This window comes from Acinonyx jubatus, chromosome B1, assembly GCF_027475565.1.
Source record: "Acinonyx jubatus isolate Ajub_Pintada_27869175 chromosome B1, VMU_Ajub_asm_v1.0, whole genome shotgun sequence".
Lineage (NCBI taxonomy): Eukaryota > Metazoa > Chordata > Mammalia > Carnivora > Felidae > Acinonyx > Acinonyx jubatus.
In genome coordinates, this window is record NC_069382.1 from 94410528 (window position 1) to 94429709 (window position 19182).

A 19182-nucleotide genomic window follows, 5' to 3' on the forward strand; every position below is an offset into this window, starting at 1 on the left:
TTCTTGTCCTACCTTTATTGTGTGGGGAAACCTAAATACATGTTACATTAGCACATTTTAGGAAACTATAGGATGAAGGTACATAGAAAGTGAAAAATTTTCAAAGTGGTGTGAGAAATTAGTAACATATCCACATAAAAGTTACTAAATCTATAAAATGTTTAATTATAGGGGCTTATCAAAATTAAAGTGAACTGACAATTGGACTGTGGTTATGTAAGATGTTAATATTTAGGAAATCTGGGTAAACAGAGTATATGGGAATTCTCTGTACTATTTTTGCACCTGTTTTAAAGTTTGATTTCGGGGCGCCTGGGTGGCGCAGTCGGTTAAGCGTCCGACTTCAGCCAGGTCACGATCTCGCGGTCTGGGAGTTCGAGCCCCGCGTCAGGCTCTGGGCTGATGGCTCAGAGCCTGGAGACTGTTTCCGATTCTGTGCCTCCCTCTCTCTCTGCCCCTCCCCCGTTCATGCTCTGTCTCTCTCTGTCCCAAAAACGTTGAAAAAAAAATTAAAAAAAATAAAGTTTGATTTCAAAACTAGAACATTAAAATTGTGAAATAAAAAGTTAAAAAAATAAAAATTATAAAATCAAAGTTAAGAAAGTCACTGATAGCTCAAAATCTAAAAGTAATAAAAAGACTACAGAAGATCGGGGTGCCTGGGTGGCTTGGTCAGTTAAGCGTCTGACTTCGGCTCAGGTCATGATCTCACGGTCCATGAGTTCGAGCCCCGTGTCAGGCTCTGTGCTGAGAGCTTGGAGCCTGTTTCAGATTCTGTGTCTCCCTCTCTCTCTGCCCCTCCCCTGTTCATGCTCTGTCTCTCTCTGTCTCAAAAATAAATAAACGTTAAAAAAAAAAAAAAAAAAGAATACACAAGAAAGGACTTAAAACTTACATCAATGCGGAAGTCTTCTAACCTCTTAAAGCTACAGAGGTATTCCTGAAGTTTTGGGTCAATAGACTGCGTCTTAGATTCAGAATATTTTAGATAAGCCCAAAACTTTTCTAATCCATACAGCTGACCTAATAACAAAGAAAAGTATACACATTAAATTATATAGAATTTTAAAAATGATTCATATTAAACATGATCCTACCAGCAATTAATCATTTACCTTCCAGCAAACACTTTATCTAGTTCTTGAGAATAAGATGTTGTAATAATAATGGCAGCTAACATTTAGTAAGAATCCACTATGTAACAGGTATTATTTAAATGGTTTTTATTTATTAAACTAATTTGAACCACATACAACCCTGCAATATAGGTACTTATGTATATTACTGATGAGTAAACTGAGGCTAACAAAGTTAAGTAACTTAACCAAGGTCACACAGCTACTAAGTAGGGGAAATGGGATTCGGACCTATGCATTTGGCCCAAAGTCAGCACCATTACCCACTGTGCTAATCTATCTTTTGAAGCCTACCTGCTGATGTTACAAAGAATTTTCAAGTAATGGAACATCAGTGAGTATTATTTTCACGTTTTGTCGAGGAAAAAATGGCAAAATACTACTTCATAAAGGAAACACATGGGTATGGTTATTTTCTAACACATCATAGGAATGGCCTTCTTACTATATGGTGCTCCATCCATCCTTCATCAAGAACCATAATAGTGGCCTGAAGGTCTTAAATGGCCTACTCTGAAAAAAAAGAGTTATGAACTCTCCCTATTTATTGACTCAGGTTTACAATTTCTAAATAGAATAAGATTATTGGGATGTTTTGTTTTACCAGATTCGTAGTCTTTTTTGGTTTCTTCTTGGAAATCCTTAAAAATTTCTTGTCTGAATTTTTTTTCTAGTCCATAACTATAAAACCTGAACAGACATTCTAATCCATACCTGCGGAAAGGAAATAAATGGTTTACGATAAAAATTTTGCTATGACAATGTGAAGATTTCATACTTAGCAGCACTGATACATGGAAACATGACACAAATAACCCCAAGCAAAAAAACAGAAGAGCTTAAATGTATGTAAATTTTAGTATGCAGGTTTTTGTTTGTTTTTAGTTGAAATGGTTAATTAGTAATTCATGGATGGCTTTGCTATTTTTGTTCACTCAGCCATAGCACCTCATGGAACTATAATGGGAACCTGCAGAATGATAGGCAGCCTGTGGACAACCAGAGTTGTCTTCCTTTGGACAGAGGATCTCTCCCTGGTATTTCTGAAGAAATGTCCAAAAGATTCAGTGGCATTAAGAATGTTTTAGATTTTTCCCAAACCAAGGTTTATAATGGTATGTTTGTGTGTGGTTTTAAATACTCTTGAACATAATCTTTACTCAAGAGAGATAAAGACTATACTCTGTGCCCTAGACCCTATGTGTGGGTGACCTATTCAACTATAAACGACAAACCTAATTAAATGACTCCTAATAGATCTTCCCTACTTTAGCTATAAAGTACATCTCATAAAAGATATTTTGCTGAAACAACTGTAATCACTACATAAAATCAGAAAGCAAATTTCCTTGTTTTCTTCTAAAGCTACCTAGAGAACCCAAGACAAATTTTGGACAGTGGATCAGCAAACTACATGGGCTCAATCTTTAATTTAATTAATGGTGATGAGCAGAACCCATGACAGTGAACACAGTCTTCAGAACAGCAGTAAAAGGACCATGTCTAGCTTACTCAACTAAAACAAGTCGTAATTAATAGATTCCTAGTTAGAATCCTTAAGTCATGCTGGGTGCCTTAGTGAATAAATACTACATACAATTTCTTCATTACCTGTAAAATAATTTTGCCTGGCTTTTATTCACATGAAGGGGTGTGTGTGTGTGTGTGTGTGTGTGTGTGTGTGTGTGTGTCTTTTGTAACTACCTTATTTACAAGATGGAAAGCGATGGTCTGCCCAGAAGAATAAATAGGTTTCTTGGCAAGCTACCAAGAGAAATGTAGGACTACCAACTACCCTCACACACTGACCTGAGCCCCTTGTTTTGGTAGCCATAAGTGATACTATTCTTTGAGCTTATATGACTGAAGGCTAAGGGGACTAAGGACTAAAGAATCACCAGCTCAGAAATGACAAACATGCCTTGACACTCCTCTTATGTGATATTATACTGGTATTAGCTTATATACTTATATATAAATATAAATATAAATATAAATATAAATATAAATATAAAGCATTGATATCTCAACCTTGGCTATATATAAGAATCATCTGGAGAGCTTTTAAAAATACCGATGCCAAGGCTTTGCTCCAAACCAATGAAATCCGAATCTTTGGCAGTGAAGCCTATGTCTCTGTCTTTTCTTTTCTTCTTCTTTTTTTTTCTTTCTTTCTTGAAAGCAGAATTGAGAATGTTTTGGGTTTTATCAAGTAAATGACATTCTAGAAGAATGTTAGAATTCTTAGAGGTTATTGGTAAAGGCCAATAGACTACTACAATATTTGGATTTTTAGTCTTAATTTTTAGCAAACCAATTCCAAAGACCAAAAGTATGACATTACTTTTTTTTTCAAAAGTATAACATTAATCGCAATCCAACTATGCAGCATAACTGCTGAAGTGAAAACAAGGGGCAAATGGCCAGCCTCTCAGTTGCCATTTATTCACTTACCCCTCATTGTGAGAAAGCTTAGATGAGTGGAAAATATAAAGGATGAGAAGCAGAAAGAACTATATTTGAATTCTGGGCCTGTAATTACATCCCTGAAAATGGGGATAACAATATCATACTTTTCAAGAATAGATGACACAAATATTTATAAAGAACTTAGACCAGAGATGGCACATTGAAGATGATAAAGGTTATTTCTCTCCTTCCTTCTTAAAACTATCCTACTGTTGAATTTAGTCAATGGATAGATTCAGTACTAATCTTTCTAATAACAGTAACAATTTATTGAGCACTTACTGTGTATCAGGTAACATGTTCTGTTTTATCTTCACAATAACCCTTTGAGGGTATCTACCACAATTTCCCCTACTTTATAAAGAAGCTGAAGCTTATTGTGATTAATAATTTGCCAATCCACAGTGAATTAATAGGCTGGGATTCAAATTTGGCCCTGATTTCAAAGCCTTCAGATGCTTAACAATAACTGTGCTACATACTTCCTAAGGAACAGCTAATCCGGGTTAGTCATGAACATTGCAGAAACAGACCCAAAATTATGTGTTAAAAACCACTAGAAACATACAGACTGATATAGGAACACAGAAAAAGAATTCCCAACCTAGACTTGGATAGGCATGGGCATATCAGAAAGTTATTAGAAAGTCCTGAAGAACAAACAGAAATTGTTTGCAGAAACAGCAAAAGACACTGAGAGTAATAATAACAGTGACTTTCAAACTTTTCTTTTTATTTTAGAGAGACACAGCATGAGTGGGGGAGGGGGATAGAGGGAGAAGAGAGAAAGGGAGAATCTTGAGCTCAATCCCAAGACTTTGGGATCATGACCTAAGCTGAAATCAGGAGTTGGATGCTCAACCAACTGAGCCACCCAGGTGCCCCTCAAACTTTTCTAAATCTAATAGTAAGAAAAATATTTTATCTGGTGACACAATACTCATATATACATGTATACATAAAAGCATATATAAGCTTTGCAAACAATTCTAAATTTGCATGTATATATAAATTATAAAAAATTTTAACCTATGTTCAGTGCAGTCTGACATTTTTCAAACTACTAAACTGATTTCACAACCCACTAATGAGTAGCAAACCATAGTTTGAATAATATCAAAATGTTTTGTTGTCAATATATTTGAATAACACCAAAATAAAAAATGGCAAGTTTTTCCTTTTGTGCTAAACCTGGTAAATTGGCAGTAGCTATTAAAACTGTGATAAGAAAGACCAAAAATCTGAATTCAGGAACATTATTAAACAGTTTTGGGGTTGATTAGAGAGGTCAGGAATAGAAGAGAGAGAAATAGAGGTACAGATAAATATTCTGGATGAAAATTAAAGTCTATTTTTTCTACAAGTCAGGGTAAATGCAATTTTTTTTCCCGAAAAATTTATTTTTTGTATTCCTCTCAAAGATCACAATATCTGGTTAACAATATATTCTTATTTAAGATTTACAAGTAGAATCCATTTTTAGAACGGCAAATTTAAGTAAATACTGAGTGTAAAATTATCTTTTTTTCTTCTTTCCATCTCTTCCTTTCTTCCCCTTTCCAGGAATAAATTGCTTGCATAAGTCTACTTCATGTTCTTTCTGACCCTTTCAGTTTGGTCCCAACTCTGTCCTATAGGAACTCTCAAAACTTATCCTGAACACTTCTCAAGGAAGCAAGGTCTAGCCTGGATGAAAAGAATGAGTTAGCAATGCAGAGGGAGGAAGAACAGAATAACCAGAGGTAAGAATATGTATAGCTATCTAGATGCAATAACTTGGGTCATTCAGAGAACATGTTCAGTAATATTGTTGCCTAGAGGACCAGAGCACTAGTAGGAAAAAATGAGATTTGATAGATGAGTGTGGACATATCATGAGAGGCCTTATTTTTTCTTGGCTCAAGGCATCTTAACAACTAATTTGGCTCTAAGTATTTGTCAATTTGGGGATGTAAGTGCACATGCAAGGGAAGTCTCTAACGGCTCTTTCAAATTTCATTTGGAATGTGTGCCAACCCCTAAGATGGTTCCAAATGATCCTACCTCCTGGTATTCTCAATCTTGGGTAATCTCCTACCAGGGATGGTACCAAGGTTGGTCTGTGTGAATAATACAACATGGCAAAAGTATGGTATGTCACTTTCAAACATAGGTTATACAAGACATCAAGTCTTCGTCTTAGAAGTTCTTCACCTTTCTTAGATCATTTGCTCTGAAGTCATGTCATTAAATGCTGAGTAGTAGGCCTATGTGGTGAAGAACTGAAGCTTCAGCCATGTGAATAAGCTTGAAGAGGATCTTTCAGCCTGAGTCAAGTCTTTAGAGACTGCAGCCGTGTCTAACACTTTGACTGCACATGAGACATCTGAGTCAGAACCACCCAACTAAGCTGTTCTAGAGTCTTGACCCTTAGAAACTGTAAACTAAGAAATGTTTGGTGTTTTAATTTTTTGAGTTTTGGAGTAATTTGCTGTGCAGCAATAGGAAACATACAGCCTCTCCCCAGTTATGTTGTTCTACTTTCACAGTTCAAAACTGGGCACTTTACCCTTTAAATTATTTTATTGAAAACTCCCTTCAACTGTAAAATGTGAGAAAATATTTGACCTGTAATTTTCTTTTGCATCTTCCCAAGCAAGTTGTCTAAATTCCTCATACATTTTTTTATTGAAGTGATCTCTGAGGAAAAAGGACCAGAAACGAAAGAGGGTATTCATTTCTTGGGACTGGCCAATTCCCAAGCGTTTTCTCTCTGGAAAAAGATAAAATAATAAAACTTTTTTTTGTTAAAGATGCTTATTAAGTCAAAACAGCAGACATTTTATATAACTTAAAATAAGGAAAACTAAAACATATTGATCTTTAAAATGTATTTGGCTTTCTTCTAACTAAGGGACAAATATTAATCTGTTTTCTGACTCACTGTTCAAATTTAAGCATTTGTCAATAGTAACAAGAATATACTAAACTTCATTTCCTAATGTATATAAGCTACAAAATACATGATAAAAATATGTATAAACACATTTACTTAAGGTAATTATAACAAAAGAATATCTTAACCTGATATTAAATGTCACACGTTTTAATATTATATTTTAATTTTAAATACAGCTATTTTAAGGACAAGCATCTTACCACTTAGGCATCTTCGACGATACTTGTGGTACACTTGTTGGGTAAAGCCATTTTCCTTCAAAAGTTCATGAGAAGGGTGCTGGAACTTTGGGAATGAATGAGGAGTACATCCATAACTTCCTACTAGTGGTGCACCTTCTGAAGGTGAGGCATTTGAACTGCTGTTTGAGAAGGGGGAAAAAAAGCCTTCAAACTGAAATATCAAGAACCAAGTGTAAACCAATTTGTACTATTTGTTTGTTGTTGGGTCTGAACAGTGGAAAAGACATTAGTCCCTAAAACTAAACTAAGACATAAAGATAAATATTTGAATCGCTATTTATGTTCAACACAGGTATATGCAGAAGTTGATAAAGAACATGGTTATAAATTTTCAAACTAAAGCAGTAAGTAGAACCACATGACTAAAAGACTCGCTTATTCCTATTCCAGATCCATTATTTACTTTAGTTTCTTGTGGTACTAGAGAAAATCTCAATTTTCATGAGCAATTAGGTAAATGATATAAATTGGATAAGTGGAAATGAGGAATAAAATCTGGCACAAAGGTAATAATTTTATGAATCCAAAGACATACCTGCAATTCTGTACATCAATTCTACTTCTGAAATCTCACCTAAGTCTATTTTTTTTTCCTTTTCATCTGCACTCCATTATTCAAATATAGGTTTTCTTCCTCTTTCACTCGAACTAACTGGTCTCCCTCATCTATCCCATCACCAAATGTTCTTTCCTGTGTTTTGCTTTATTTATTATTTTTCTTTCTTTCTAAGACACTGATCTAAATCAGTGGTTTTCAACGTGTAGACTGAGGATGTTTGAAGAGCTTCCCAAGAACTCTTCAGAAAGTCTGCAACTCAAAACCATTTTCACAATAACACCAAGGTATTATTTGCCCTTTTCACTGTGTTCACATTTGCACTGATAATACTAAAGTAATGGTGCATAAAATTGCTAATGCAAATTGAGGCAGAGGCACCAAACTTTCCATACTAGTGATAGTGATTGCAAATTTTAAAAAGTACCACTTTCAACTTAAGGTGTCTTTGATGAAGCAAAATAAATAAATAAATAAATAAATAAATAAATAAATAAATAAATAACTTTATGAAATCTCAACCCTTATTGTATGGGACGAAATCTTTAGTTTTGCAAAATGAAATAGTTCTGGAAATGTTTCACAACAATATGAACATACTTAACACTACCGAACTATACACTTAAAAAGTTAAAGTGGTAAATATTTTGTTATGTGATTTTTAATCACAATTTTCAAAAATGGGATGGAAGCATAAAGTACTTTTGCAGCATTATCAAAGTAGAGTGGCTATTTTTATGGACTGAATGTCGAATTCCTAGCCCCTAATAAGATGGTAGTAGAAGGTAATTAAGACATGAGGGTAGAGTTGATGAGTGGGATAAGTGCCCTTATAAAAAGAAACATAGGGGGCGCCTGGGTGGCTCAGTCGGTTAAGCATCTGACTTTGGCTCAGGTCATGATCTTGCGGTTCATGGGTTCAAGCCCCGCGTCGAGCTCTGGGCTGATAGCTCGGAGCCTGGAGCCTGCTTTGGATTCTGTGTCTCCCTCTCTCTCTCTCTGCCCCTCCTCCACTAGTGCTCTGTCTCTGTCTCTCTTTCTCTTTCAAAAATAAATATTGAAAAAAGAAAGAAACGTGGGATAGCTGCTTCCTCTCTCTCTGTTTGCCATGTCAGGACACAAGAAGATAGCCATCTACAAAGTAGGCCCTCAGCAGATACCAGACCCATTGGTACCCTGATCCTGGAACTGTGAGAAATAGATGTTTAAGTCCATGGCATGTTTGTTATAGCAGCTCAAACTAAAACAGTTGTCTTAAATCAAAGCACTTGTTTCATAAAGTTGGGAGCCGACCCAGCTGATTTTTCTTGCAACAACATTTTTAATTAGAAAATGACAAATTATGAATATTCAGACTTCATTTTGTGTCAGACGTTTCCTTGAAAATGAACAAAATGTCAAGGAAAACTTTGAGTTCTTATGCAAATATTAGAATTTTGGAAACCTTGTATTTGTCACCGTAAGCCTGATTGTTTCCACTAATACTTAAAAACTTTCCTAATAAAATCAGTGGTGATTTTCTTAGGAGTGTGTGTGAGCATGTCTGTGTGTATGGTAAAATACACATACTATTATTTTAGCCATTCTTAAGCACACTTACTTTTCATCAAAATTAGATATTCACAATGTTACATAACATCACCACTATCTATACCTAAAACTTCTTTATCATCCCCAACAAAAACTCTATTAAACAATAACTAGCCCTTTCCTCCTCCATTTAGCCCCCAATCACCTGTATTCTACTTTCTCTATTTAAACTGGACTATTCTGGGTACTTTATACAAGTGGGATCATACTATCTTTACCCTTCTGAGTCTGCCTTATTTCAATAAGCATGTTTTCAAGGTCCATCGATGTTGTTGTTACATAAATTAAAATTTCATTCTTTTATATGGTTGAATAATATTCCATTGTATGTATATACCATATTGTGTTTATGCAGACATCTGTTAATGGACACTTGAATTGTTTTTATCTTTTGGATATTATGAATAATATTTCTATAAATATGTACATAAAAGGGTTTGTTCAACTCCCTGTTTTCAATTCTTTTGGATATATACCTAACAGTATAACAGCTGGGTCATATGGTAATTGTGTTTTAACATTTTGAGAAAATGCCAAACTGTTTTCCATAGTGGCTGCAGCATTTGATATTTCCACAAGCAATGCACAAGGGTTCCAGTTTCTACACACCCTCACAAACAATTATTTTCAGCTAAAAAAAATTATATATACCTGTATTAGACAGCTCAGGCTGTCATAACAAGATACCACAGACTGGATGGCTTAAACAACAGAAATTTATGTTGGTAGAGGAGGGACAGTAAAATATCCTCCAGACTGAGAAGGCACTTTGAGACCAAAAACAAAGCAAGCCACTCCATACTGCTTACACAGAGTTTTATTCAGGGCAACTTTACTGTCAGGGGGATTGGGTGGACAATCTCACCACTATGCGGCTATTTTCCATGAAGTCCAGACCTTAATCCATAGAATCTATAGAATGGGGGGGATCACTGACGTGAGAACAAAGGGTAATTATCCAAAGTAGCACCATCTGTGTGAAAGAAGGAACTCTACTAGTTATCTAAAGTGGCGCAATCTATACACCAGAGGGATAATCAGAATAAGCTTTCCCTCATTCCAGCTAGGACATACAGTAACCTCCACTATGCCTGGAACGCATAAGCCCAAGGGAGATCATTGCACAGAGAAGAACAAGAAGGAAGGCCAAAAATGGAGACAGTATTGTCAGCACTCCTACAAAGTCTCAGATCAAAGTGCCAGTAGCATTGGTTTCTGATGAGGTCTCTCTTCCAAGCTTACTGAGAGCTACCTTCTCAATTTGTCTTCACGTGGCTTTTCCTCTCTGTATGTGTAGAATGATATGCATATGTCCTCTTCTTATAAGAATACCAGTCCTATTCATTCAGATGGCTAACTGACACATGAAAAAATGCTCAACATCACTCATCATCAGTGAAATACAAATCAAAACCACAACGAAATACCACCTCACACCTTTCAGAATGGCTAACATTAACAACTCAGGCAACAACAGATGTTGGCGAGGATATGGAGGAAAAGGATCTCTTTTGCACTCCTGGTGGGAATGTAAACTGGTGCAGCCACTCTGGTTCCTCAAAAAATTAAAAATAGAACTACCCTACAACCCAGCAATTGCACTACTAGGCATTTATCAAAGGGATACAGGTATGCTATCTCGAAGGGGCACATGCGCCCCAATGTTTATAGCAGCACTATCAACAATTGCCAAAGTATGGAAAGAGCCCAAATGTCTATCGATGGATGAACAGATAAAGAAGATGTGAGATATATATATATATATATATATATATATATACACACACAGATATATATATATACACATACACATATATATATATATATACACACATACATGCAATGGAGTATTACTTGGCAATCAAAAAGAAGGAAATCTTGCCATTTGCAACCACATGGATGGAATTAGAGGGTATTATGCTACGCAAAATTAGTCAGTCAGAGAAAGACAAACATCATAAGACTTCACTCATATGAGGACTTTAAGATACAAAAAAGATGAACATAAGGGAAGGGAAGCAAAAATAATATAAAAACAGGGAGGGGGACAAAAGATACGAAACTCTTAAATATGGAGAACAAACAGGGTTACTGGAGAGGTTCTGCAGAGGGGGGGATGGGCTAAATGGGTAAGGGGCATTAAGAAATCTACTCCTGATATCATTGTTTCACTATATTATAACTAAGTTGAAAGTAAATTTAAAATAATAAATTAAATTAAAAAATAAAAAATAAATAAAATAAAATAAAAGCTGAATAGGAAAAAAATACATAAATCGTTAAAAAATGTTAAAAAATACCAGTCCTATTAAATTGGGGCCCCATCTTTGTGACTTCATTTAACTTTAATGGTCTCCTTAAAGGCTGCAATATCTCTAAATATAGTCACACTGGGGGTTAGGACTTCATACAATTTTTTTTTTCTAAAATTTTTTAGTGTTTATGCTATTTTTGAGAGAGAGAGAGAGACAGACAGAGTACAAGCAGGGGAGGGACAGAGAGAGAGGTAGACACAGGATCCAAAGCAGGCTCCTGGCTCTGAGCTGTCAGCACAGAGCCCAACGCAGGGCCTGAACCCAGGAACCGTGAGATCATGACCTGAGCCAAAGTTGGCACCCAACATACTGAGCCACCAACGTGCTCTGAGACTTTATATAATTTTAAGTAGATACCACAGTACCATCCTAATGGGTATGAAGAGGTATCTCATTGTGGTTTTTGATTTGCAATCTCTAACGACTAATGATGTTGAACATCTCATGGGCTTACTGGCCAATTTGTATATCTTCTTTGAAGAAATGTCTATTCAAATCCTTTGCCCATTTTTGAATTGGGTTTTTTTTAGTTATCAAGTTTTTAGAGTTCTTTATATATTCTAAATATTAATCCCTAATCAGATATCTGATTTGCAAATATTTTCTCCTATTGAGTAGGCTATCATTTGACTCTGGTAGTAACTTTTGATACATAAAAGTTATTAATTATGATGAAGTATGGTAATTTTTTTCTTTTCTCACCTCTGCTTTTGGTGTCATATTCAAGAAACCACTGTCAAATCGAGGGCATGAAAATTTTTCCTTATGCTTTCTTCTAAAAATTTTACAGTTTTACCTCTTACGTTTAGGTCTTTAACACACTTTGAGTTAATTTTTTTGTATGCAGTATAAGGTCTGGATCATCCTTTTACATGTTGGATATTCAGTTTTCCTAGTACCATTTGTTAAAAAGATGGTCCTTTTCTCTACTGAACATTCCTAGCACCCTTGCTGAAAATAAGCTGACTGTATACATGAAGGTTTATTTCTAGGTTCTCTACTGATTCCATCGGTCCATTTGCCTGTCCTTAGGCCAGGAAGCTTTACAGTTACAGGAAGCTTTCAAAGTTATGAGGTGTTAGTCTTCGAATTTTATTCTTCCATTTTCAAATTGTTTTAGCTTTTCAGGACTCCTTGCAATTTCATGTGAATTTGAGAATAAGGTTTTCCATTTCTGTGGAAAAGGCTGTCAGACACATAGACCAATGCAATAGAATAGAAAATGATATTCTTCAACAAAACAGGAAAGAATATCCAATGGAAAAAAGACAGACTCTTCAACAAATGGTGTTAGGAGAACTGAACAGCTACATGCAGAAGAATTAAACTGGATCACTTTCTTACACTATACATAAAAATACATTCAAAATGGATGAAAGATCTCAATGTGAGACAGAAAACCATCAAATTCCTAGAGGAGAAGAAAGGCAGTAACTTCTTTGACATTGGCCATAGAAACCTCTTACTAGATACATCTCCTGAGGCAAGGGATATGAAATTAAAAAGATACTATTGGGACTTCATTAGGATAAAAAGCTTCTATACTGTGAAGGAAACAATCAATAAAAAAAGGCAACCTTTGGGATGGGAGAAGATATTTGCAAATGACATATCTGATAAAGGGTTAGTATCAAAAATATATAAAGAACTTACCAAACTCAACACCCAAAAAATAAATAATCCAGTTAAAAAATGGGCAACTCCTGAAATCAATCAATAAACTCCTACAATCAATCCACCAATCAAGCAATCAATAAAAATGGGCAGAAGCCATGAATAGACACTTTTCCAAAGAAGACATACAGATGGCTAACAGATATATCACTCATCATCAGGGAAGTACAAATCAAAACTACAAGGAGGTATCATCTCACATCTGTCAGAATGGCTAAAATTAACAACACAGGAAACAACAGATGTTGGGAGAGGTTGTGGGGAAAGGGGAACTCTCTTACACTATTGGTGGGAATGCAAACTGGTACAGCCACTCTAGAAAACAGTATGGAGGTCCCTCAGAAAGTTAAGAATAGAATTACCCTATGATACAGCAATTGCACTACTAGGTATTTACCCAAAGGATACAAAAATGCTGATTCAAAGTGATACATGCACCCTGATGTTTACAGCAGCATTATCAACAAGAGCCAAATTATAGATAGAGACCAAATGTCCATCAACTGATAAATGGGTAAAGAAAATGTGGTGTGTGTGTGTGTGTATATATATATATATATATATACATATATGTATATATATATGATGCAGTATTATTCAGCCATAAAGAAGAAGGTCCTTAACTTACAAGGGTAGACACACAAGGTTAGCAGCAGACCTGTCCACTGAAACTTGGCATGCCAGAAGGGAGTGGCAGGATATATTCATTGTGCTGAATGGGAAAAATATGCAGCCAAGAATTCTTTATCTAGCAAGGCTGTCATTCAGAATAGATGGACAGATAAAGAGTTTCCCAGACAAACAAAAACTAAAGGAGTTTGTGACTACTAGACCAGCCCTGCAAGAAATTTTACGGGAGACTATTTGAATGGAGAGGAAAAAAAAAATACCAAAGCAACAAAGACTAGAAAGGACCAGAGAACATCACTAGAAGCACCAATTCTATAAGTAACACAATGGCAATAAATTCATATCTTTCAATAATTACTGAGTGTAAATGGACTAAATGCTCCAATCAAAAGACATAGGGTATTAGAATGGATACAAAAAATAAGACCCAGCTATATGTTGCCTACAAAAGACTTATTTTAGTCATTAAGACACCTACAGATTTAAAGTCAGGGAATGGAGAACCACTGGTTATGCTAATGGATGTTAAAAGAAGGCCAGAGTAGCCATACTTAGATCAGAAAAAACTAGATTTTAAAACAAAGACAGTAACAAGAGATGAAGAAGGACATTATATTATATTTAAGGGATCTATCCATCAAGAAAATCTAACAATTGTAAAAATGTATGCTCCCACTTGGAGACATCCAAATATATAAATCAATTAATAGAAAACATAACGAAACTGAATGATAATAATACCATTAATAGTAAGGGACTTTAACACCCCACTTACAACAATGGACATATCATCTAGGCAGAAAATCAACAAGGAAAAAATGGCTTTGAATGACACACTGGACCACATGGACTAAACAGATATATTCAGAACACTTCATCCTAAAGCAGCAGAATACACATTCTTCTTGAATGCACATGGGACATCCTCCAGAACAGATCACATACTGGGTCACAAATCGGCTCTCAACAGGTAGAAAAAGATCAAGATCATACCATAGATATTTTCAGATCACAACATTATGAAACTTGAAATCACAAGAAAAATTTGGAAAGTCCTCAAATACATGGAGGTTAAAGAACATCTTACTAAAGAATGAATGGGGTAAACCAGGAAATTAAGGAAGAAATTAAAAATACACGAAGCAAATGAAAATGAAAACATGACAGTCCAAACTCTTTGGGATGCAGCAAAGACAGTCCTAAGAGGAAAGTATATTGTAATTCAGGCCTATTTCAAGAAGCAAGAAAAATCTCAAATACACAATCTAACCTTACACCTAAAGGAGCTAAAAAAGGAACAGCAAATAAAGCCTAAAGTCAGCAGAAGGGAAATAAAAAAAATACATAACAGATAAATAAAACTAAGAGCTGGTTCTTTGAAAGAATAAACAAAATTGATGAACCTCTAGCCAGATTTACCAAAAAGAAAAGAGAAAGGAACCAAACAGATAAAATCACAAATGAAAAAGGGGAGATCAGAACCAACACCACAGAAATGTAAACAATTATGAGAATATTATGAAAAACTATATGCCAACAAACTGGGCAATCTGGAGGAAATGGACAAGTTTCTAGAAACATACAAACTACAAAAACTGAAACAGGAAGAATAGAAAATTTGAACAGACCCATAATCAACAAAGAAATTGAATTAGTAATAAAAAACCTCCTAACAAACAAAAGCCAGGGCCAGATGGCTTTCCAAGGAAATTCTCACCAGATATTTAAAGAACAGTTAATATCTCTTCTTCTCAAACTGTTACAAAAAATAGAAATGGAAGGAAAGCTTCTGAACTCATTCTATGAAGCCAGCATTTCCTTGATTCCAAAACCAAAGACCTCACTAAAAAGGAGAAATACAGACCAATATCCCTGATGAACATGCATGAAAAAATTCTCAACAAGATAGGAGCAAATCAAATTCAACAGTACATTAAAAGAATTATTCACCATGATCAGTGGGATTTATTCCTGGGCTGCAAGTGCAGTTCAATATTCACAAATCAATCAACATGATACATCACATTAATAAAAGAAAGGATAAGAACCATATGATCCTCTCAATAAATGCAGAAAAAGCATTTGACAAAGGATAGCATCTATTCTTGATAAAAACCCTCAACAAAGTAGGGATAGAGGGAACATACCACAACATCATAAAGGCCATTATGAAAGACCCACAGCTAATATCCTCCTCAATGGGAAAAAACTGAAAACTCTTCCTCTATAGTCAGAAACAAGACAGGGATGTCCACTCTCACCATTGTTATTTAACATAGTACTGGAAGTCTTAGCCTCAGCAATCAGACAAGAAAAAGAAATAAAGCCTCCAAATGGCAAAGAAGAAGTCAAACTTTCACTATTTGCAGATGACATGACACTCTATGTAGAAAACCTGAAAGACTCCAAAAAATTGCTGGAACTAATACACGAATTCAGTAAAGTCACAGGATACAAAATCAATGTGCAGAAATCTGTTGCATTTCTATACACCAATAATGAAGCAACAAGAACCTAGAATTCAATCAAAATTTATGAGACAGACACAACAAGAAAATCAAACAGAATGAGACTTACAGATGACTGCTGGCATGATCACACAATGAACTTTAAAATAACTATGATTAGGGACACCTGGGTAGCTCAGTCAGTTAAGCATCAACTTAGACACAGGTCATGACTTCATGGTTGGTGAGTTTGAGCCCCACTTTGGGTTCTGGGCTGTCAGTGCTAAGCCCACTTCAGATCCTTTGTCTTCCTCTCTGCCCCTCCCCCCACTCATGCACGCTCTCTCTCTCTCACTCAAAAATAAACACTTAAAAAAATAATAACTATGATTAGATTAATATGTTGAAGGATTTCATGGAAAAGGAAAACATGCATGATAGAATTTCAGCAAGAAAACTATTATTAAGATATCAAATGGTAACGTAAAATATACGAAGCACAATATCAGAAACAGAATTCCCATAATGAGTTTATCCAGAGACTGGACACAGCTGAAGAAAGGATTAGTAAACTTGAACACAGGTCAATCAAAATTATCCAACACGAATTATAAAGAGAAAAAGAGTAGAATAAAAGATCAGATCAACTAAGAGCTGTGAGACACTAGTAAATGGTCTAATGTACATGTAATTGGAATCCCAGAAGGGGAACAAACAACAAGAACACAAGGCAAAAAATATTTGAAGAGCTAAGAGTTGAAAATTTTCCTAACCAAACAAAAGACAACAAACAATAAATCCACTATTTCAGAGAACCACAAGGAGGATAAATACTTTGTATTTCACACACATTTATATACATATATCCATATCCATACCTAGATCCATCAAAGAATTTTATACTCAATAAGAGTATCTTTCAAAATAGAAAAAAAAACTTTTCCTAATAATCAAAAGCTGACAGAATTCATTGCTCATAGACCTGTACAACAAGAAATGTTTAAGAAATGAAGAGAATTACAAAGGGTAAAAATGCGAACAAATATTTCAAAAATTTATCATGTTACTTGTTTAAAAGATACTGCCTAAAGAAAAGCAATAACAAGGCATAACAAAGGATGAGAGGAAATGGAACTTTATGGTACTGAGATTCTTATGCTATACATGTAGTGGTATGATATTATTTGAAAGTAGACTAGGTTAAAATGTATATTATGAACTACAGATGACCAGTAAAAAATAAGAGATATAAGTAAAAAGCTAATGGTAGAGATAAAATAGAATTATTGTTAAAACTCAACTGATCCAAAAAATAGAAGGAAAAAGAACAGATGAGACAAATAGAATATAAGATGGTAGATTTAAATCTAACCACATCCATAATTACATTAATGTAGATGATCTAAAGATATGAATGCTCATAGCAGGTGAGGCTACAGTGTAGGAGGCAGGGAGTGCAGGAAGTATAAGGGAACTCTCAGTATCTTCTAGTCAATTTTTGCTGTGAACCTAAAACTACTCTAAAAAATAGGTCAGTTGAAAAAAATTCACACTCATTATTGTAAATATTTGTCTGTCAATCCCTGAATTAAGCTCCAGAAAGGTAGGGACTGTATTTATCTTGTTCCCTGCTGTATACTCAGTGCCTAGAAAAATGCCCAACACATTGTTAAGTCCCTGCTTTCCTGATACATTTTATTTGTGGGAGAAGGTCGAGTGGTGCCTGGGAATGAATAAATCAATATATAGATGAATTATTAATAACAAAAGATATAATATAATAAAAATGGACTGTAAGAAACACATTCCTAACTAAATCTTCCATTAAATGTTCTAACTAAACTAAATGTTATTGATTAAACATCTTTCAACATTATCTGTTGATCTCTAAATATACTGCTCCAATAAAAAAAATACCCTGGGAAAAAAAACCCCTCAAAATTGCTGAAAACACAAAAATAACCCTAAGTACATGATAGGAGTGCAAAAAACACATATACATTTTATCTTTTAAGGACAATATATCTAATGAGAACAAAATGTAGAAGTACCAACTAAATATCACTGGAAAGACAAAGGTGGATATTTTCAGATTATGAGAAAGGTATTTTCAGATTTTCTTTGAATGAAACTATTTAATCCTTTCTTTCTAGTAACCAGTCAAAACAAGTTTTCCTAAAGCTAAGTTTTCATTTAGCAATTCATTCAGATAATTATTCTGAAAACATCTATTTAAACACAAAATGGGTGTACAAGAAACACAAAGCACTTAGCAGTAAATCACCTCTGCATCCACTCTACAGGACAAAACATGCCTTATTATGTTGTACAACTGGCACTATAAAAGGTTTACTCTGTTATCTCTTTTGAAGTAAATAATAGTCTTTTTAAAAAATTAAAGCTAAAAGAAAAACCACTTACTACTAACAATCAGCTAATCTATTTCCTTCAAAAAGGAAAAATTTCAAAATAATAGTGTGTTTTATTTCCATATTCTTAATATAGTTTGAGTAGATAGGTTAGCATATTAATTCACTAAGAACCTACTATGCCACTGAGAATCTGGAATCTTTCATAAACCTAAATATTTGTTTATCTAGGAGTATACATTTATGGAAACCAGTTTAAATGGAAAAAAAGTAACTGTCCTACTCAATTTTTCCTTACCGTACTTACTGGAAAATTATCCCACTTAATTCCCCCTCCTTTGGCTTCTTTTTAAAAACTATTTTCATTGTTCTCTAATTTGCTAACATATTAACTTTTATATATTCCAAAGATCTAATTAGTAACTGTTTTCATAAACTTAAAATAAAAAACAAAGCAATGTTTGACAAATATAGTACCTGACAGAGGATGTTCTTGGTCCATGATCTCTGGAATCCATTACCCAACCAACATGACACTCTAGAGGGGGATTTGTACTATGCCTTGTTTTTCTCTTTCTTGGACTCTAAAGAAAAAGAAGTCAAACATTGCAATGATTTGAGTAGTGTGAACTTCACAAGTAAATTAAAACCCTCTGAGTATAAACTAGCTCAAACATTTGCATACTGTGGATGACACATTATGAAATCACATGAAGTCACAAAACTCAAACATCTCACATACAAGTTACAAAACTTAAAAGGTCTTTTGCCTGGTTTCAACACAAGGATTAAAGGAAATACAACTTAGTATGATTT

General features: G+C 34.7%; 1 protein-coding gene across 14 annotated transcripts in view; it reads right to left on the reverse strand.

Moving 5' to 3' along the window:
* Positions 1 to 19182, reverse strand: part of LARP1B (La ribonucleoprotein 1B) — a 125722-nt gene that overhangs the window by 8500 nt on the left and 98040 nt on the right. For 9 of the 14 annotated variants that reach the window (XM_027065944.2, XM_027065942.2, XM_027065897.2 and 6 more), the window contains 5 exons: positions 18844 to 18950; positions 6744 to 6904; positions 6213 to 6357; positions 1741 to 1850; positions 896 to 1023 (listed from right to left, as the gene is read on the reverse strand). In XM_027065944.2, the coding sequence (XP_026921745.1) occupies positions 896 to 1023; positions 1741 to 1850; positions 6213 to 6357; positions 6744 to 6904; positions 18844 to 18950 (651 nt within the window). Of the gene's footprint in view, positions 1 to 895; positions 1024 to 1740; positions 1851 to 5648; positions 5705 to 6212; positions 6358 to 6743; positions 6905 to 18843; positions 18951 to 19182 lie in introns of those variants that run through there. The other 5 variants (XR_003422551.2, XR_003422550.2, XR_008296125.1 and 2 more) reach the window with 3 other exon arrangements.